Raw genomic sequence first — 22,324 nt, 5'->3', positions numbered from 1 at the left:
TAAGTGATAAAGTGTTATGAAAATGTACATGATTTTAATGACTGAATACAGTGCATTAGATGTTTATTCTTATTTTGTGATGAAATATTGGAATGGTGGAGGAAGATCATCTGTTAAGTGGTCGGAAGAGGAGGTTGTTTTATATTTGCAGAAAGGATGATTTGAGTACTAAAGTATAAAGCTTTTTCTGCTTCAGAGGTACTTCTGGGTGTCATCACTATGTAGGGTCACAGTGTTATTATTTTTTGAAAGATCACTGCAGTTCTGCCCTTTATTACTACTCTGAAGTGATTAAAACAGGTACTAGTTTTCAACGTTTAGCAGGGAGCTGTAAAGCCTCATATGGCATAATATATGAAAACTAGAACGAGAACATCATTTACCTGTAATTGTAACTTGCAGGAAATTAATTTGCTTTTGATGTGGGATTATCCTTTCAGATCGAGGAAGAAAATGATCATTTAAATTGACTTATTCACCTCTGAAAGTGGAGGCTTTCATTTAGAAATCTATTAAGAGGAATTCAGGTACTCCCTCCTCCAGCCCCGTGGGTTTCCAAGTAATTTAGAGATGATTTATTGCTTTTACTTTTGTATTTTCAAGTCTAAGAACTTCTTAGTGCCTTAAAGTCAAAAACTTTTAGATCCATGTTAGTTTGTGTTGCTTAATATCTGGATAGGTGTGTGCTTTCACGATTTAATTGTTAAGTAGATTTTTGCCACATCTCAGATATGCTATCTTCTACCAGATTTTTTGAGGGCATAATGTCTTCTCTTCATACCTAAACATTTCTCTAGCTTTTGTCTCCTTATTCACATAGTTATTAAAAGATGTTTATTGGGTGCTTAGTGTGTGCCAGGTACTTTTGTTAAACACTAGGGATTCAAGATAGTTTTGCAGGTGAATTCCCTAATGGCGCAGTGGTTAAGAATCCTCCTGCCAATGCAGGGGACATGGGTTCAAGCCCTGGTCCAGGAAGATCCCACATGCTGCGGAGCAACTAAGCCCGTGCACCACAACTACAGAGCCTGCACTCTAGAGCCCATGCTCCGCAATAAGCGAAGCCACTGCAATGAGAATCCCATGCACCGCAACACAGGGTAGCCCCCTCTCCCCGCCACTAGAGAAAGCCCGTACGCAGCAACCAAGACCCAACGCAGCCTAAATAAATAAATAAATTTATTAAAAAAAAAAAAAGACAGTTCTGCAGGGGAGAGGTCACTAAGCAGGTAATTATAATACACTGTGGAGGGGAAGTAATTAAGGGAGGTATAGCAGAAGTAAATAATTTCTAGTAAGTAACAATTGCAAGTAGGATATGCTGCTTCTAGAATTTTACGTAGTTTTATCAATCATGTTCTTACTCTTTGTGGGGACACAGAGGGAGGGATTCCTAACCTAGTGGTGTGTGCGTTTTGTGTGATGCGGAAGAGGATTGTCAGTGAAGACTTGAGGCTTCAACTAAAGTAGGACCTGCCAATTGTAAGATAGAGTGGGACAGCTTTTAAGTACAGTGAGGCAACGTAGAAATTGGGTTTGGAAAGGGGGAGGAAATTGGATTTCAGGGGTTGCTGCTGCTCCTGAAAAGTCTGCGTCCCGAATAGGTGAGCAGTAGGGAGATAGGTTCTTCCAGGGGGTCATTTGAAGAGGCTGCTCTAAGACAGGAAATAAGGTATCATGCAAGAGATACTTCTGTGTGCTGTGCTAGTTTCCAGGAAGCTTGTTATATCTCGTTCCTTTGGATATTCTGATCATCATTCTTTCCTTCTCCTTTCAGTGGTGATCTGCAAGTCAAGTTAAAATGTCTCCGGAAGTGGCCTTGAACCGAATTTCTCCAATGCTCTCCCCATTCATATCTAGCGTGGTCCGCAATGGGAAAGTGGGACTGGATGCTACAAACTGTTTGAGGATAACTGACTTGAAATCAGGGTATGTACCAGAACCAATCCAAGCTTTAGCTAATAGCAAACCTTTCTCACCAGGCTTGTAAAAATTGAACACCACAGAAATTCATCAAGTCATGACCTTATCACGTGTTGACTGGTTTTGTCCAGTTCTTGACATTTTATGTTTCAAGTTGTTTTAGCTGTGCTGTGGGCCATCGCTTTATGATCAGAATGTTCTTTTTTATTTTAAAGGCATATCTCTTTGTTAACAGCGTGCCGTGTGGTTTTTAGCAAGTGTGTTTTTCATCATTGACTTGTTTTCTTGCTGTGTCTTCTGCAATTCAGTATGCACTGTAAGAGCTGGGATTTAAGATTGTGAATCTGACATTATTTGATAGCCTCTCCTAATAGGAAATTTATAATAGCTAGCCAACAATGAGTCATTTTTCACAACTGAGTTGAAACAGTAATATCTCAGGCCAGAAATGTTGCATTAAAATCCCAACTTTTTCCAAGGGGGGGAAAGCGGGGGGTGGGGAGTGGGATGAACTGGGAGATTGGGATTGACATATATATACTAATATGTATAAAATAGATAACTACTAAGAACCTGCTGTATAGCACGGGGAACTCCACTTCTCTGTACAGTAGAAACTAACACAACATTGTAAAACAACTATACCCCAATTAAAAAAAAAACAAACCCAACTTTTTATTTTGAAATACATTTACTTAAAGAAAAGTTACAAAAATGCTACAGAAAATTATCATCATTACATGATGATAATTACTCTGTAAGCCTTATTTGAATTTTGCCAGTTTTCCCATTAATGTCCTTTTTTGGTCCAGGATCCAATCCAGGATACAAATTGCATTTACCTGTGACAGTTCCTGTTTTTCTTTGTCTTTCATGATTTTGAAGCTTTTAAAGGTAGCACTGGTTAGTTACTTTGTAAAATGTTGCTCAGTACAGGTTTGCCTAATGTCTTCCCTTTATTAGAGTGAGAAACACATTATTTTTCCACCCAAGAATACTACAGAAGAGATGTTGAACCATTTTCAGTGCATCAAATCAGGGAGTACATGATGTTCATAAGTCTAGTTATTGGTATATTAACTTTGACCACTTGGTTAAGATTGTGTGTACCAGGTTTCTCTACTGTAAAGTTAACTGACTTTCCCTTTGTAACTCGTAAGTGTCTTGTGGAGTGACATTTTGAGACTGTGCAGATGTTCTGTTTCTCATCATACTTTTGTCCATTAATTTCAGCATCCATTAATTGTTCTTGCCTGCAATAATTGTTACTGTGGTTCTTGTATAAGGGTAATTTTTAATGTCCCTATTCCTCCCACATTTAGTAATTTGAATTCTGTAAAGAAGCACTATTCCTTCCCACCCCCCAATTATTTATTTATTCTGTTGTTTATTTATATCAGTATGAAATTTTAGGTATTTATTTTATTCTGTTGGTTATAATCCAAATACTATATTCATTTATTTTTTTGGCTCAGTTGTTCTAGTCTTTGTCACTGAGAGCCCTGTCAAGGTGGCTTTTGAGCATATCCCCATCATTTTTTGAGCATTTTCCTACTAGAAACATTACATTCTTGATTCTTTTAGCTTTTGTTTTTTAAGCTCTTTTGTTTTTGCCTTCTGCAAATCTTGCTATTTTCAGACTAAGCTGAAGACCTTGATATAAGGTAGTAAGTTAGAGAAGACTAGGTTAGTTGGACATTTTATTGGAATGGTAGGCTGTTTTTTAAAAGATCTGGTATTACCTTCAATTTAATTAATCAGCAGGCCTGGGGTTTCCTTTTGGGGTAATGAAAATGTTCTAAAATTAGTTAGTGGTGATGGTTACACAACTCTGTAAATATACCAAAAAATGACGGATTTATGCACCTATAAGGGTGAATTTTATAGTTTGTGAATTATATCTCATTAAAGTTGTCATTAAAAAAAAAAACACATCTGTGTACCAGGGATGTTTACTGGCTTGAATGGCTAGGACATGCAAAAAGGTCTTTTTTCTTTAGTTTGTCACAAGCATTCTTTTCAGAGGTATTGAAGACATGAGAGGGGATTGATGCCCAGAGGACTGGGGACTGGTTTATGTAAGATGATATAAACATGTAAACCTGAACTTCCTACTCCTTTATTGGTATTCTGAGAGAACAGTTGGATTCATCAACATAAGGTCACTTTACTTTTTTGTAGACTCCCTTTTTGGTGCTTCCCAAACCCTGAATGTTTAGTTGAGTGTTTATTTGTTTGTTTTTTTTTTTTTTTGCTGTATGCGGGCCTCTCACTGTTGAGGCCTCTCCCGTTGTGGAGCGCAGGCTCTGGACGCGCAGTCTCAGTGGCCATGGCCCACGGGCCCAGCCGCTCCGCGGCATGTGGGACCCTCTCGGACCGGGGCACGAACCCGTGTCCCCTGCATCGGCAGGCGGATTCTCAACCCCTGCGCCACCAGGGAAGCCCTAGTTGAGTGTTTAAATGCAAATAGTGAATCTGATGATCAATTTGAAATGAATCCACTAAACCTGGCTGTGTCTGGACTCGCTCTGTGAAAAATATTTGAAACAGTGTTTAATGACTTGTAGTATTTATGGAATTTACTTTCTTTTGATTTAAAAAAAGAATAAAAATACCTCTACCTACATTAACAAAGCTGCTACACATAAAATGATGTGAAAAGCCTTATTAATCTAGAGCATTATTGATGCCTTTTATGTAGTACTTGGCTGAAAGATTCATGAAAGTTCTTTCGAAGCTCATTAACAATTCTTTCCTCGGTCCTTCCGTCAACCAAAGTGTGAATTCCTCAAGTTTCTATAGCAAAACAATGGCAGAGTTAGAGAAGAGAATTTTTTTCTTTTGGTGTGTCACTTTTGGCATTTCCCTTTCTTTTAGATCAGCAGCACTCAGTTATGAGAATTGGGATTAACATTTGGAATTTCTATTAACTCAACTGGCACATACCCTGTAGGACACAGTGTACACGGAAGTATAAAATGAGGAGACTGATTTTTAGAGGTCATAAGAACCAGTCTTGTTACTGTATATAGCTACTTGCCCTTGAAGAGATGAGGTACCAGAGTATCTATATTCTAGGTCTGACTCACAGAAGGAATAGATAGGCAAGAATCTATGCAAAGTAAGTTTTGTTTGCTTTTTTTGTAATCGCAATTCATCTTTATTTCTCTTATGGCAACTAAATCTTTCTACCTTATCTAAGATTATGTGTGTTTCTAAACTCCGTTGCTAGGCTGTCAGTATTAAGGCCAGGATTCTTGTTTAATTAATTAATTTTTTAATACTCTTAAAAAAATTTTTTTTAATTTGTTTTTGGCTGCGGTGGGTCTTCATTGCTGCACGTGGGCTTTCTCTAGTTGTGGCGATGGGGGGCTACTCTTCGTTGTGGTGCGTGGGCTTCTCATTGTGGTGGCTTCTCTTGTTGCAGAGCACAGGCTCTGGGAGCGCGGGCTTCAGTAGTTGTGGCACGCAGGCTCAGTAGTGTGGCTTGCGGGCTCTAGAGCACAGGCTCAGTAGTTGTGGCGCACGGGCTTAGTTGCTTCGTGGCATGTGGGATCTTCCTGGACCACGGAGCGAACCTGTGTCCCCTGCATTGGCAGGCGGATTCTTAACTACTGCGCCACCAGGGAAGCCCTGCCCGTCTTTTAAGTGGATTGTTTATATATTTTTATTGATCTTAAAATATTATTTACGTATTTTGGATACTAATCTTTCGGCAGTTACATATATTACAAATATCTGCATTTAGTCTGTGGCTTATGTTCTTAATTTGGTGCTACTGATGTCCAGAAGTTTTAATTTAATGAAGTCAGATTCATCAATATTTTCCTTTTTAGATTTGGGCCCGTGCGTGCGTGCGTGTGTGTGTGTGTGTGTATTTGTAAGAGAGAGAAAGGGACCACTTCAGGAAATTCTGTCCTACACAAAAGTAATATATTTTTCTCTATGAATTTTAAAGTTTTCCTTTTTTTTTTTTTTTGTGGTACTCGGGCCTCTCACTGTTGTGGCCTCTCCCATTGCGGAGCACAGGCTCCGGACACGCAGGCTTAGCGGCCATGGCTCACGGGCCCAGCCGCTCCGCGGCATGTGGGATCCTCCCGGACCAGGGCACGAACCCGTGTCCCCTGCATTGGCAGGTGGACTCTCAACCACTGCGCCACCAGGGAAGCCCAAATTTGGGTTTTGAGAGAGAATCAAGAATGACTTCTTTTTTAGCTTGAGTGAGTGGGTAGGTAGATGGTCATGCCATCTGCTGACATGGGAAGGTGAGAAGATTGATGGAGGAACGGCTTTAATCTGGATTGATTGTTGTCTAGGTCTGCCAGGCAGCTCTGTATCACTTTGTATCACTGTATCATTCCCTTTGCCTCTTTCCTGTGTTGAATCTCATATCTTACTTTCTTGTTTTACCCTCTAGCTTTGTTGGAGCATGTACTCCAATAGCATCCTAAGAAAAGGAGAAGAGGAGGTTCATTTTTGAGTACCTGAGAGTCTGAAAATATCTTTATTCTACTTTAAACTTGGTTGATAATTTGGGCAGGTGCAAAAGTGTAGGTTGCAAATTATCTTCCTTTTGAATTTTGGAGGCCTTGATCTGTAAGCTTGGGGACCCCCAACACATATTGTTGTTTTATGGATGTAGTATTTTCTTTTCTGTAGGATATTAACTGTAGTTTTTTTTTTTTTCAGTTGAGGTATAATTGACTAAATGTTTAAAAAATGTTTAAATATTTCTTCTATACCTTGCATTATCTCTGTTTTGCTGTCTTTCATGTTGGTGGCTTTCCTTAAACTGATGATTCTTGGCTGTCCATGTCTATTAAAGGCTGAAGTTCTAAAATGTGAATTTGAAGCTCTTTGAGCGTAGGTGGGCTTGTCAACCACTGAGCTTCACTGCATTGTGATCAAGCAGTGTGGTGTTGTGATTTATATTTATCTCATATATATTTGGTCTTCAGCCACAGTTCTAGGCTCATAGCTCCCAAACCCTTGAAATTTCCTGAATGGCAAGAGCGGTGAAGTAATATTTGGTCTCTTGTCCTCAGTTCCTGAAAATGCTTGAGGGAAGGTGACTTTTGGATCCCACCCAAGGGTGGGAGCTGGTTGCCAGGAGAACAAACCCTGTGCTTGGAAGGTTGGAACTTTCAGTCCCACCCCTTGACCTTTGGGGAGGGAAGAGGGGCTAGAGGTTGAATCAGTCACTAATGGCCAGTGATTTAATCAATCATGCCTATGTAATAATGCAGCTGCCATAAAAACCCAGAAGTTCTGGCTGTTGATTTGATCCTTTAATGTCCCTTTATAGTGAGTCAGTAATCTAGTGAGTAAATGGGTTTTCCTGAGTTCTGTGAGCTGTCCTTGCAAATTAGTAGAACCTGAGGAGGGGGTGGTGGGAACCTCTGATTTATAGCCAGTGGGTCCCTGGCATCTGAAGTGGAGGTGGTCTTATGGGACTGAGCCCTTTAACTGTGGAATCTGATTTTATCTCTGGATAGATAGTGTCAGAATTGAGTTGAATTGTCAGAAACCAGTAGGGTGAGAATTGCTGTTGGTATGGGGAAGCCTCCACATGTACATTGGAATTGGGTCCAGGAACTGTTTTTCAGGCAGTAAAAAACCTGGCCTTTTTATTAGGTGATTGTCAGTTCAGTTTCATTATCTGGAGGTCTTTTCTCTGGGGCTATAAAAAGTTAAAGTGCCTCTATGGATGTATATATTCCTATGTGTCAGCAAAATTTCAATTATTAGACCAAAGAGTATGTAAATTTTAAGGCTTTTGATGTATTTAATATATTGGTTTATTGTATTTATATGTAAGGATATGGAAATGTACACATACTTGTTTTCAGAAATGTATTATCAATTTATACTCCCACTAGTAGTATATGAGGATGCTAGTTCCTCTAGTTTTGATAATATCAGTATTATAAATTTTGTAATATTACTTGCTAATTCAATAGACAGAAATGGTATTTGCTCTTTTATTTTGCTTCATTTATTGGCATGTGTTTGCATGTCTGTGTGTGCGTGTGAAAATTACGAATTAATGACATTTGTCCATTTTTTTGGTGGGGTATTTGTCTTTTTCTTATTGATTTGTAAACTTTTTATGCATTAGGAAGATTAACCTTTTGTCACAGGTATTACAGATGGTTTTTCCCGAAGTTTTCAGTGTCATTCAATTAAATTAATTTATTCAATATGCAGAATATCTTAAATAGCATTCATTTTTGAGGCAGTAATAAATGTACAACGTACAAAAAATAAAAGGTAAAAAAAATAAAAGATACGAAAGGGTATTAAGCAGAAGATAAGTCTCCTTTCTATTCCTTTCCCCAAATTTTCTTCTCTGGAGGAAACTACTGCTTACCAGCTTCTTTTACTTCTTTTTAGAGGTGTTCTTTGTTGATGTAAGCCCTCTTTTTTTTTTTTTATTTCTATATAAGCAATAGCTGTGGTAAATTATTACAGTAATGGCTCCTGATAAAGCCTGCCTCTCTATTCATCTCTTCTCCTTTGAATATGATTTTGTCCTTCCTTTCATCAGCAGGTAGAGTCTACTTCCTCACCCCTTGAATCTGGGCTGGCTTTGTGACTTGCTTTTACCAGTAGAGTGTGGTGAAAATGATGTTGTGTGGCTTCTTAGTCTAGGCCCTAAGAGGCCTTGTGTTCTTTTTCACTCTCATGGAAGAGCCACACAACCATGTTCAGAAGTCTCTTAGTCCAGTTTCCTTTAGAAAGAATGGCTCAGGTATCCCAGCTGTCCCAGCTGTGCTCAGCTCAGCTGAGCACAGCCAACCCATCAGCTGAGTACCGCTGAGTGGGTGAGCCATGGAGAGACCAGCAGAACTGACTGGCCAACCCACAGATTGATGAGAAATAAAAATTGTTTTCTTAGGCCACTAAGTTTTGGGATGGCTTGTTATGTAGTAATAGATAACTGATATAGTAACATATTAAACATTCATATTAACTTGATATTTTGAAGATTATTTCATATTAGTACTTCTAGAGCTGCTGCCTCCTTTTTAATCTCTGCATATATTCCAGTGTGTGAATGTACTATAATTTAATCAGTTATTATTGATAGTTGTTCAGTTTGTATCTATCTTTTGCTATAACATGGGGTTGTAAAGAATCTTCTTTTGTATTTATCTTTGATATGCCAAAACTTTTACTTTGTAAGTTGTCATCAAATCTATTTCCTTCATGGATTCTTTTAACATTTTGCACAATTAATGCCTTTTCTACTTTGAGACCACCTATATTTTCTTCTGTAATAGTTTCATTTTTATTGAAAAGTAGTCAATTAATCTGGAATTTATTTTGGTGTATAATACACTGTAGGAATGGGATTTTATTACTTTTCTAAATAATTATCTAGTTATTCCAACACTGTTTATAAAATAAATCCTTTACTCAGTCACTATTTTGAAATGCCATCTTATATGCTAAATTCTTATATTTATTTCTGACCTTCTGTTTCTTTTCAATGGTCTGTATTTGCCTTGTACAATTATATCGCTTTTCAATTATTATAGCTTTATAATATGTTCGAGTACTTGTGGTCTCACCTGCTGGGAGTTTGACATTGCATAAAACTTCTTTATTTATTTGGAGAGAATGGACATCTTTACAACAAGGGTCAGCAAACTTTCTGTAAAGGGTCAGATAATAAATATTTTAGGTATTAAAATATTTACCATCTTACTGTTTGTGTTGCGGCTACTTAGCTTTGCCATTGTAGCACAAAATCTACAAAAATGAATAAATGTGTTCTAACAAAATTTTATTAAAAAAATAGGTAAGTGGCCCTTGGATCATAGTCTTACAATATTGAGTATTCCTGCTTTATAATATTGAGTATACATCTTTAGGAATATGGTCAATTTCTCTTAGTCACATCCATTTTTGTGTATGTGAATAAAGGTTTGTGTTTTCTTCATTTTGTTCCTGCACATTTACTGTTAACTTCCCAGATGTTTATTCTTTGGCTGCTATCATATAGAAATTCTTAGTGGTTTATTGGCATATAGGAAAGCCATTATAGAATTTAAAGTAGACTCAGGAGACATATTGGAAAATTTAATAATTCAGTAATCTCTTATCAGAATACTTAAGAATACTTAAGAATTTGGAGAAAAGAAACATAGCCAGGACCAGAAGAGCTCAAGCAAGGCTGGGGAGAGGGGCTGGGTAGGCACAAGCCAGAAGTCAGCGTGGATGGGGCTGGAGCCCAGTGAGCCATCTTTAGAGGTGTTGGATCACAGCATGATATAATGGTGAGCATGTAGGTTTTTCAGCCAGTGAGGTCTGAGTTTGAATCCTGATTTTACTGCTTAGTAGCTTATGACCTTTGGCAAGTTACATACCCTTTCCGTGCTTTCTCTTAAATGGGGATGATATTAATAATTATCTTATTAAGTAATTATGGGGGTGAGAGGCCTTGCGGAGCCCAAAAATGCTGCTATGGCTTCCAGTGGGGTTGACATGAACACTGCCGGCTCGGCAAATGAAGCTCCTGAAATTCCGGACGGCGTGGGATATTGGCTTCAGGGTGTCTACCACTTCGCCCCTGATAGGATTTCTGGAAGAACTTGATCCTCAGTTTGGGACTTTTTGCTGCGGGAGTTTGGCTGGCCAGGAATTTGAGTGACATTAAACTAATGGCCCCTCAGCCTGGCGTGTAGCCAAAAAAGACACATAGAATCCCTGTGCTGTACTTGAACCTTCCAGAAACAGAGCCTCCAGTCTGTGACCATCATAAGACTTGCCCAGAGGGGCACCTTTCCTTCCCTGCTTGATTTCCTTTCTTCGCTGAGTCCATTCAGAACACCAATCGCTGGTGAGCAGTCAGGCTTCAGCTAAAGTGTTATTTTCTGTTCTGTAAAGTTCTGTACATAGTTCCTAAGTTTCTGCAGGGGATGATCTTTGCTCTTGTCCTGAGGAATAACCTAATGGTATTTTAACAAATACTTGAACTAAAGACTGCACATAAAGACAAAATAAAAAGTAGTTATGGAGATGAAATGAAATAGCTTATATAAAGCACTTAGAATAGCTTGGTCATAGTGCTCAATAAATGGTAGCTACTATTATATTATTATTATAACATTATGTATAATGTATATATAATATATTTTCATAGTTTATATGTATATTATATATATTTATTATTTCACTGTATTATTGTTGTTAGTTGGTAGAATCACATTGGCATTGCAGAATCAGGGACTCTATAAAGAATGAGTGTCTATGCAAACGATATAAAGGAGCTGTCTAATAAGACCCAGGCGAGCAGAGCAAGGTAAGAGCTCACACATGGGGGCTTCCCTGGTCGTGGGGTGGTTAAGAATCCTCCTGCCAATGCAGGGGACACAGGTTCGAGCCCTGGCCCGGGAAGATCCCACGTGCTGTCGAGCAACTAAGCCTGTGTGCCACAACTACTGAGCCTGCGCTCTACATCCCGCAAGCCACAACTACTGAGCCTGTGTGCCACAACTACTGAAGCCCGCGCACCTAGAGCCTGTGCTCCGCAATAAGAGAAGCCACCGCAATGAGAAGCCCGTGCACCACAACGAAGTGTAGCCCCTGCTCGCCGCAACTAGAGAAAGCCCTCGCAGTAACGAAGACCCAACGCAGCCAAAAAGAAATAAAATTAAATCTTTAAAAAAAAAAAAAAGGGAGCTCACACATATATTACAAAGGTCAGAAATCATAGAGCAGAAAAGAACAGGAGAGTCAGAGACTTTTGTTTCCAGGGTAACTTTCTATCCTGTTCATTGCCTTTTGGAGATCTATGGAGACAGGAAAAAGTTAATGTGGCTAACTTAGACCCTGCAGGTGGATATAATTTGAAATATTTGATTAGGTTGAAGAATGAATGGGCATGGAGATACCAACTTTTTTTTTTTTTTTTTTCCAGCAGATAGAACCTAACAGTTTTCAACAGCTATTAGAGATTGAACACTGTTTATCTTGGGCAGAGACATGCAGCAGTTCTTAGCAGAGGGTTGAAGAAGCCTGCCTGGCAAGGCCTGGTAAGATGGTGTGCAGGCTAGATTAGGGAGCCCTGCTGGAAGGTGGAGAGCTAGTGAGGGCAGTGGTGGGTGGGGTTGTGGATATTTTGTACTTAGGATTTTTTTGGAAAAGTCAGCGTGGTGTTATTGGCCTTGGCTCAGTGAACCCTGCAGTCACTGGCCTTGGGAACTTTTGCTAGGATTCCACAGTGTTCACACAGAGCCTGGGGTGGTGAATGCTAGGATAAATCTGAGTCCGGAGTTTTAGATGTTTGTCAGTCTTGGGCTTTTCATGCCCTGCAGTGACTTAATTTCAGGGTGACTTCACTTGGTATGGAAGTTGGGGAAGGGGAAGAGATGAAGGGAAGTAGCCAGTCTAACGTGTAAAGGAGAGGGGTATAAGATTAATTTAGTCTGTTCCTAGCTCTACTTTGCATTATTAAAGAGAACGAAAAAAAATCATTCCTACTGTTATCTTTTGTCCTCTCTATTCTGTGCAATTTGAAGGTAGTACTTTTTGACTCGTTTTTGTTTAATTAGAATGACAAATTTGCAAAATTCTTTAAGATTAAAGCGGGGCTCTTTTAATACATGTTGATAGGTACATAAATCTGTTTCAGGGCTCCAAATTAACTGTCCTGTGCCATCAGTCATATGTTAAAGGACTCCTTATGCGCATGTAACACAGCCCCCTTTTTAGCTTCCATGTTGCTTGAATAATCTTGCTTTTTGGTGCCACGGTCTTGAGAAATAATTTCGTAATTTTCCTTTCCAGGGCCACATTTCCTGAGTCATTTGGTTATCTTTCTAATGGCATGTTATGAAAGCTGTTTTTCCCATTGACCTTGCTTCTCTTGACTTTTTGAAAAACGTATCCTTTTTGTTTTCTGCAAAGGTTTTTATCTCAGCCTTTGCTCTTGCCAACTTATTGATAAGAGATCTGGAATCAAGTGGAAGTTTTGGGAAACATCTTGATATTCTACTGTTAAGTAGGTATAATGCCTTCAGAACAATTGCTTTTTTCATCTGTAGACTCCTAAGACTTTTTCAGTTAAAAAGCATTATTTAAAAATTTTTGTGGTTCGGTAAATTACTAACATGGAGGTTCAATTTCGGGCTTAGCACATACTTTGTTTTTAATGTGGTAAAATATACGTAACACAAATTTACCACTTTCACCATTTTTAAGTGTACAGTTCAGTGTCATTAAGTACATTCACAGTGTTGTGCAGCCATCACCACCATCCATCTCCAGAACATTTTTAATCTCGCAAAACTGAAACTCCTTGCGCATTAAACAATAACCCCCCATTCCTCCCTTCCCTCAGCCCTTGGCAATCACCATTTTATTTTTTGTCTATGAATCTTACTACCTTAAGTACCTTGTATAAGTGGAATTATGCAGAATTTGTCTTTTTGTAACTGGCTAATTTCACTTAGCATAACACCTTCAAGTTTTATCCACGTTGTAGCATGTGTCAAAATTGTCTTCATTTTTAAGGCTGAATAATATTCCATTGCATGTATATGCCACATTTTGTTTATCCATTCATCCACTGATGGACACTTAGTTTGCTTCCACCTTTTGGCTATTGTGAGTAATGCTGCTATAAACACGGGTGTGCAAACATCTTTCTGAGTCCGTTTTCAGTTCTTTTAGGAACATACTCAGAAGTGGAATTGCTGGATCATATGGTAATTTTACGTTTAATTTTTTGAGATATCACCATACTGTTTTCCACAGTGGCTGCCCCATTTTACATTGCCACCAGCAATGCACAAGGGTTCTAATTTTTTCATATCCTCACCAACACATGTTGGTTTTTAATTTTTTTAAAAAATAATAGTCATCCTAACAAATATGAAGTGGTATCTCATTATGGTTTTGATTTGCATCTCCCTAAAGTTGTTGAGCATCTTTTCATGTGCTTATTGGTCATTTGTGTATCTTCTTTGGAGACATGTCTATTCAAGTCCTTTGCCTATTTAAATTTTTGTTGATGTTTCCTAGTTGTAGGAGTCCTTTATATATTCTGGATATCAAATCCTTATCAGATACATGATTTGCGAATACCTTCTCCCATTCCATGGATTGCCTTTTCACTCGGTTCACAGTATCCTTTGATGCACAGAGTTTTTACTTTTGATGAGATCTAGCTTATCTATTTTTTCTTTTGTTGCCTGTCCTTTTGGTGTCATGTCCAAGAAATTAGTGCTGAATCCAATGTCATAAACCTTTCCCCCTATGTTTTCTTCTAAGAGCTTTATCATTTTAGCTCTATGGTTAGGTCTTTGATCCATTTTCAGTTTTTAATTAAAAATTTGGGGGTATGGTGTAAGATAAGGATTCAACTTCATTTTTTTTTGCACATGGATATCCAGTTTTCCCAACACTATTTGTTGAAAAGACAGTCTTTTTGCCATTACATGCTTTTGGTATTGTTGTTGAAAATCATTTGATCATATATGTGAGAGCTTATTTCTGGGCTCTCTATTCTATTCAGTTTATCTATATGTCTGTCTTTATGCCAGTTTCACACTCTTTTGAATACCATAGCTTTGTATTAAGTTTTGAAGTTGGGAAGTATGAGACCTCCAACTTTGTTCTTCTTTTTCAGGATTGTGTTGGATATTAGGGAATCCCTTGAGCTTTCATTTGAATTTTAGGATGGCTTTTTCTATTTCTGCAAAAAATGTCATTGAGCTTTTGATAGAGATTGCATTGACTCTGTAGATCGCTTTGGATAATATCAACATTTTAACAGTCTTCAGTGAACACAGAATGTCTTTCCATTTGTCTGTGCCTTCTTTAATCTCTTTCAGCAATGTTCTGTAGTTTTGAGTGTCCATGTCTTTTGCCTTCTCGGTTAAGTTTATTCCTAAGTATTTTATTCTTTTCGATTCTGTTGTAAATGGGATTGTTTTTGTAATTTCCTTTCCAAATTGTTTATTGTTAGTATATGGAACTGCCACTGAATTTTGTGTGTTAATTATGTATCCTGCAACTTTGGTGAATTTGTTTATTAGTTCTAACAGTTTTTTTCTGGTGGAATCTTTAGCGTTTTCTGCATGTTAGATCTTGTCATCTGTAAACAGAGGTAGTTCTACTTCTTCTTTTTCGATATGGATGCCTTTTATATCTCCTTCTTGCCTAATTTCTCTTGTTAGGACTTCCAGTACTATTTTGAATAGAAGTGGTGAAAGCAGGCCTCCTTGTCTTATTCCTGACCTTACAGAAAAGGCTATCAGTCTTTCACCATTGTTTGTTTTTTTTTCCTTCAATTTATGCTTTGATTCAAGCCTTTGGCTGAGAAAGCAAACTAAATTAAGTACTGTGAGGAAAGCTAAAACAGTGCTGAAATTGTGAACTTATTCTTGAACTGTAAATTCTTATGAAAATAGCTTCTGTAAAGGAGGCTGCCCCAAGATTTAAGCCAGAATAAGTAGCAGGGAGAGCATCCTCATAGTTTTAGAAGCAGCTGAGGTTCTGAAAACTCAAAGAGGCTTTTTTACCTTTTCAGTCTGTGCAAGCACATAGATTTATGTTCCTACTGTATTTTTAGCCTTATAGTGTAAATGTATCTGAGTACATACTGCTCCGTGTAGGACTTAGGGAATGCAGTCAGAAAGAATAGAGGGAACCAACGTGTAGACACTTCGGGCTGCTTACTAGTGGCTTTTAGTGGAATTCTGCCTATAAAATAATCACGATGATGGTAGCAGTAATAGTAGCTGCTACACCACATCGTGTCCTAGGCACATTAGCTACACTGCCTTCTGCAGCATCACTGCACAAGGTGTAGGTGTTGGCATCCTCTTGTTACAAGGACGGAAGCAGTCCTGAGAGGTCAAGGTGAGGGTCCCAAGCTGCTACGTGGCAGAACCAGGATTTGATACCAAGTCTCTGATTGCTCAGTCCTTTTGCTTTCCCCTAAATTTGTTGTCTTTGTTTGATTTTAGTTCTGATACCGTATCTTAAGCTCCTTTAAGTATGGACCTTGATTCATGGTGGTACCAAGAAAGTGCTGGTCAGATAATAAATGAAGGTACTGCATAGATGTTCTTTGGTTGGTTAGTTTGATCTCTGAGAAGCTGCTATCACTTCTCTAGCCTGCCCCTCTCTTAGCTCCGTCTTTCCGTGCTTACTTCTCTTTAAAGGCTGGAGAAGGCTGTGCTGAAATTGAGTCAGGCCTTTGTGTCGTTAGCACCCCTCTAGAGGGAGTGGAGAGCTGTTTATCAATACACCTGCTTCTACCCACAGTAGAAACCTCTTAATTGAGAATTAATGGCCCCCAAAATATTATTCCTTGTTATTGTTACTGTATTAGTGTGTAGACCAGGCTGACACTGGTTAACTCAAGCAACTCTATATTGAGCAGTAAGGACAATAATGTAATAAGAGCTGTTATCATTAATAATGCTATCATTATGAGTGCTTTGAAAGATCCTATCACATTTGATCCTTATAATAATCCATTAAGGCAGATGAGGTAACTGAGACTCAAGTAAGTTAAGTGACTTGTTCAGGGTTGTCTAGCTAGACGATTCCATCAAAAGCAGGTCTCCCCTGTTTTTCTCCATTCGGGATCCAGCTTCTTGCCAATTTCAAGCATATATTGCCTCAAAGAAGGCAGGGGTCTCACCTGGCATCACAGCTGTGTCCTCAGTGCCAAGAGTAGGACACGGCACAGTAGAAGAACAATAAGTATAAAGCTGGGAATCTGGGCTTCCCTGGTGGCACAGTGGTTGAGAGTCCGTCTGCCGATGCAGGGGACGCGGATTCGTGCCCCGGTCCGGGAGGATCCCACATGCCATGGAGCAGCTGGGCACGTGAGCCATGGCCGCTGAGCCTGCGCGTCCGGAGCCTGTGATCTGCAATGGGAGAGGCCACAGCAGTGAAAGGCCCGTGTACCGCAAAAAAAAAAAAAAAAAGAAAGAAAAAAAAAAGCTGGGAATCTGAGAGTAGATTTCGTGGTTCCAAGTTCAGCTATATCACAGTTGTGTCCTGGGGTAAAAAAGGTCGTTAGAGGGCATCATGGATCAAAAAAGTGGTTAGTTGTTGCTACTGCTCCCTTCCCCTGGACATTAAAGGTCTAAACTCATTGATTTTAAAAAACTTTTTTTGAAGTACAGAATACATTCAGAAAAGTCCACCTAATCATATGTTATATAACTCTGTGAATTTTCACAAGCTGAACACATTTGTGTAGTGAGCACCCCGCACAACACGTTACCAGCTCCTCACGCATCCTCCTGGTGCTCTTCCTCCCCCATCACACGTGCAAGGATAACTACTGTCCTGCCTTCTGAAAGCGTAGGTTAGTTTTGCCTTTTTTTTAAAAAAAACTTAATGTAAGTAGAATTTATATTCCACAAAATGCCGTTTGGTGTCTGGCTTCTTTTTTTCAACATTATGTTTGTGAGATTTTATACTGTTGTGGATATATTGATTCTCCTGCTTGAGTAAGGAGTAGTCCATTATTTGAACACAGCAGTTTATCTCTTCAGCTGATGGAGGGCACTTGGGTAGCTCCTAGTGTTTGTCTTTTATGAATAGTGCTGATGTGAACATTCTAGTACGTATCTTTCGGTGAATGTATGTATACATGTTTGAATCCTTTGGATTTTAAATTAAGAACTATTCATTAAGTAGAGTAAACATTTAAAAATTATTTCAGTTTCATATTGTATCTAAGTAAGGGAGAAGGTTATGGAGGGAAAAAAGAAGCGATGGAGGGAGGCAGAGGGACAATACGGTGAGATAAAATTGGGACAGGAAAAGATTATAGAGAAGAAAGGGTGAAGAAAACCAGAGGCAAGCATGCAGCCATTGAGAGGGACTCCTCAGCAAAGTGAGCTGCTGAAACGGAATCCTGTCGCAATCATGAGTGTGGACTTCGAGATATCATTACTTCTTGAAATGCACATGTCTCTTTAGCTTCATCAGCTCCTCTCAGAGGCTCTTTGGCCTCCAGTCCAGCCATTTCTCTCCATCTGCACTGTCAGCACCACCAACGGTTGTCTAACCAGTCTCTTCATAAGTGTTCCAGCTCTTCTCTAATCTGTTTTCTACCTAGCAGTCATTTATATTATTTTCAGGAAATCTAATAAATGTAAGTTAAAAATCAAAAGTAGATCTTGTGACTCATTCAGAGCTATTGAATGGCTTCCCTTTGCTCTTAGGATAAAATCTCCAAATGCTCAGTGATTTGCCATGTGATTGGGCACCTCTCCCCTGTTCAGCCTTATATTGTGTTGCTTTCCCCGTCGTTTACTTCCCTGAAGCTTCACTGACCTCCTCGTTGTTACCAGAAGGCCCCAAGCCCTTTTCCAGTGGGAGCTTTTGCTCACCTTCTTCCTTTTCCTGGATCATTCTTTCTCCTCCTTTTATGAATTGTCTGATTTCTACAATGCTTCAGATTTAGCTTGAATGTAATTTTTTCAGAGTTTCAGAGGGCTCTCCTAGCCCCCAGCTAAATTAGGTTTCCTGGCTGTGTTCTCCTGTAACATCTTATTTTTTTTTTTAACTTTTTATTTTATATTGGAGTATAGTTGATCAACAGTGTTGTGTTAGTTTCAGGTGTACAGCAAAGTGATTCAGTGATACATATACATGTATCTATTCTTTTTCAGATTCTTTTCCCATTTAGGTTGCTCCTGTAACATCTGATTTTAGCACCTCTGCCATTTGAAATTATGTTCACAGCTGATTATTTTTTTATTTTTTTATTTTTTGCGGTACGCAGAGCTCTCACTCTTGTGGCCTCTCCTGTTGCGGAGCACAGGCTCCAGACGTGCAGGCTCAGCGGCCGTGGCTCACGGGCCCAGCCGCTCTGCGGCATGTGGGATCTTCCCGGACCGGGGCACGAACCCGTGTCCCCTGCATCGGCAGGCAGACTCTCAACCACTGCGCCACCAGGGAAGCCCCACAGCTGATTATTTATTTAATGCTGTGTCTTAACGCCAGACTTTTAGCTCCATGAAGGCAGGCACCATGCCTGTTTTGTTCAGGACCTTACACCCTGTATGTGGCACAAAGTAGGCACTCAGTAAATACTTGTTGAAGCTCTAAGAAACTGTGCTGTGAGTGGAATGATCTCAGTGACCCACCACTGGGAAGTATTGTCTGTATTGCCAAAGTGCCACTAGAGGAGTGTTGATCAGGACTGAATGGCAAGTAGGTTAAGTGTCAGTCTACAGTATAACAGGTATTGTATGACTGTATCTGTGTACACAAGTCTTCTATAGATGTATACATATGTATATCTAAATGTATGGAGGAAGGTTTGGAAGGATATTTAAAAACCTCAATTCAGTGGTTAACTTGGGAGAGGGAAGTATGAGCCGTGAAGGGATACTTGGTACTTTGATTTCCATATTCTTATAATTTTTTTATAGTGAAAGGTTTTCACTTGTGTAATTCATTTAAAAAAAGGTAGATCTGGCTTAAAAACAGTTTCTGCTGTAGGAACCCAGTGGGATGAGACAGCATCAGGGGAAATTTTTATTAGTATTAGGAGAAAACACAGACATTGGGATAGAAGATTGAAGAAACGGACTTGGGGAAGAATGAAATTCAAAAGAGAGCATCTTTGTCACTTTGTGCCCTTCCCGGTGTAGGTTTATCATCAGGACTCTTTGTGTGAGTATATACTTTATATTGTAGGAGTGACAGAACTTTCAATAGCATTCCTGGGAAAGAATATAAAATTTATTTTACTGTGAATTGGATAGTGGATACTGACCATGGCCAACAGTGGATTCAGAGCTCTAAATAGACAATATCTATCTATCTGTCTCCCTATCTGTCTCCCTATCTATCTTCTATCTATCTATCTATCTATCTATCTATCTATCTATCTGTCATCTTTTTACCATAAAGAAATGGGCAATAAATGTATTTAGCATTTGTGAATAGTACAAAGCTCTTTTTTCATTGGCTCTTTTTTGCCCTCAGTAAATCTGTGAGGAATGTTTTTATAATCATCCCTTTAAAATTTTTTTAAAAACATGTGAGGACATAAATCTCAGAGAGATTAAGTAACTCATTCAGGGTTACTTAGCTGATACGTTGTGGAGAACAGGACTGGATCCCAGGTCTTCTCTACCAGATATTATTTATTTATTTTTTAAGAAAGCATTGGCCAGAAAAAGATAGGAGTCACTTATTAATATAGCATACTGTGAAACAGGTGTTTTGGCCATCTACATTTGTGAAACATCTTTAGATATGGTAGTAAGAAAACCCATTTACTGGATAGATTTCAGAAATTTCTTAGGCAGTTGAGACTAAAACTTAAACATCAGGAAGAGGTATTAGAAGTCATTCAGAAAAAGTAGCTGTCTAAAATAACAATATTTTCTAGGCAATAAGTTACTATAAATGAGCTGGCTCTCAGTGTTGTAGATAATTGACAAGAGCTTGTAGATGTCTACAAATTAAAGACTAAACAATTTCATAGTTGGAACTGGGGCAGAAGTTCAACACATGTAGTTATTTTATTGTCTGTCACTGATTCATTCTTTGACCTAAATTCTCGGACTCCTTCATATTTTTTTTTGCTTTTTTCCATTATTCAAGTTATTGAACGGTTGGAAGCTTAAGTGATGTTGCACATTTTAACTAAAAGTATGTAACTATTGGCATTCTGGAATAATTTCTTATAGTACAGCCCTGTGTATTTATTTAATTTTTCCTAAGAGTAGTATTGATTATATTTTTGGATAATAAAAATGTCTTTAGGAGTTGTTATTGGCAGGTTTTTATAAATACACTAGTCCCCCTTTATCCATGGGAGATATGTTCCAAGAACCTCCAGTGATGCTTGAAACCACAGATAGTACTGAGCTCCATATATACTTATGATAAAGTTTAATTTATAAATTAGGCACAGTAAGAGCTTAACAGCAACAATAATAAAAGAGAACAATTATAACAATATACGGTAAAAAAGTTATGTGACTGTGGTCTCTCTTTCAAAATATCTTGTACTGTAAGTACCCTTTTTCTTCTTAACATGATGGGAGATGATCAAATGCCTACATGATTAGGTGAAGTGAGGTAAATGGTACAGGAATTGTGACTTAGTGTTAGGCTACTAATGACCTGACGGTTGGTCAGGAGGAGGACCATCTGCTTCAGGTGATCCTGGATCACTGAGCCCTGATGATGTCAGCAGTTGGATGTCAGGAACAGACTGTGACATGGCTGGGGATTCCTGATGGGACAGCCCGAGATCTCAGAAAGGGCATGAAACTTAAATCTTATGAGCTGTTTATTTCTGGAATTTCCCATGTAATATTTTCAGACTTCGACCGTTGGTAACTGAAATCTTGGAAAGGAAAACTGCATTTAAGGGGGGACTACTATATATTTATTATATCCATCTTTGTACATATTTGTGTAAGAAACAAAAGAATGTGTAATCAGAAGGGATTCTGGGGACCAAATAGTTCAAATGGAGAATTGAGAGTCCAGGTAGATTGGCAGAATTGCAGAGGTATCAGGTCTTTAATCATGAGTTCAGGACGCAGCAGGCCACTACTTTAGGTGTGGAGGCCTAGGATTTAGAACTGAGCTATACAGTCTTTAGACTTTCTAAAAAATTATGACTTACTGCCACAGATGATGCCAGCAGTCATATTATAAGATTGGGTGACCCCTCCAAACTGGATCATCAAATTAGTTAATATCTTCTTAAAAGGAATGAATCCAAGAACATGTTGGCGCTACATCTGGATGCAAATGAAGTAGTGTTACAAATTCTGAGCAGACAGATAGATAATCCAATGATAAATTTTAAGCAGTGAGCTATATTGATATTATTGTCAACCTAGCAGGGATATCAAAAGAACACTTGGCAAGGAGTAAATAGTGTTTGTTACTGTAGTGGGAAAACCAAAGGGAATAGAGAGATTGGGGGACATCAAAGTAAAGCAGTTTATCTTTATGGTCAAGGACCTTCAGCATTTAAAGGATATTTAGATAAATGTTTCTCAAACTGTCTGTGGTGAAGGACTAGAGTTTTAAAAAAAGTCCAGTCTGTCACCAACTGATACTTTTCTAAAATATAATAAGAAAGAATTACTAGAAAAATGAAATATTTATATTAGATTCTTCTTTATATTAGATTCATCAAAATTAAAATTACTCTTATAAATTGCTCTAAAAGTTTCTAAATTCTTACTCAGTATCTGTGCTTGTCTCATCATGGATTAGTAATAGTTTATAGTCTAGTACTGGTCCATGGGCCTCACTTTGAGTGTCACTATTCAGAGGATTTCTACATTCTGACAGTCCCGGAGTTGGCCTTTTTGAGAATTCTGTCTGAGGGGTGAGACAGTGTAGTACGTTAGTGATAAGTAATTCCTAGCTACACATT

At 38.6% G+C, this 22,324-nt stretch overlaps 1 protein-coding gene and 1 pseudogene across 3 annotated transcripts in view; both read left to right on the top strand.

The window, feature by feature from the left end:
• Positions 1-22,324, top strand: part of BABAM2 (BRISC and BRCA1 A complex member 2) — a 434,423-nt gene that overhangs the window by 2,583 nt on the left and 409,516 nt on the right. For all 3 annotated transcript variants that reach the window (XM_030858076.3, XM_030858078.2, XM_030858079.3), the window contains exon 2: positions 1,778-1,929. In XM_030858076.3, the coding sequence (XP_030713936.1) occupies positions 1,802-1,929 (128 nt within the window). In that variant the 5' untranslated portion in view covers positions 1,778-1,801. The remainder of the gene's footprint in view (positions 1-1,777; positions 1,930-22,324) is intronic.
• On the top strand, positions 10,393-10,613 carry LOC115854191 (mitochondrial import receptor subunit TOM6 homolog pseudogene; annotated as a pseudogene).

The sequence above is a fragment of the Globicephala melas genome, chromosome 12, assembly GCF_963455315.2.
Source record: "Globicephala melas chromosome 12, mGloMel1.2, whole genome shotgun sequence".
NCBI lineage: Eukaryota > Metazoa > Chordata > Mammalia > Artiodactyla > Delphinidae > Globicephala > Globicephala melas.
This window is presented reverse-complemented; position numbering and strand designations above follow the sequence as displayed.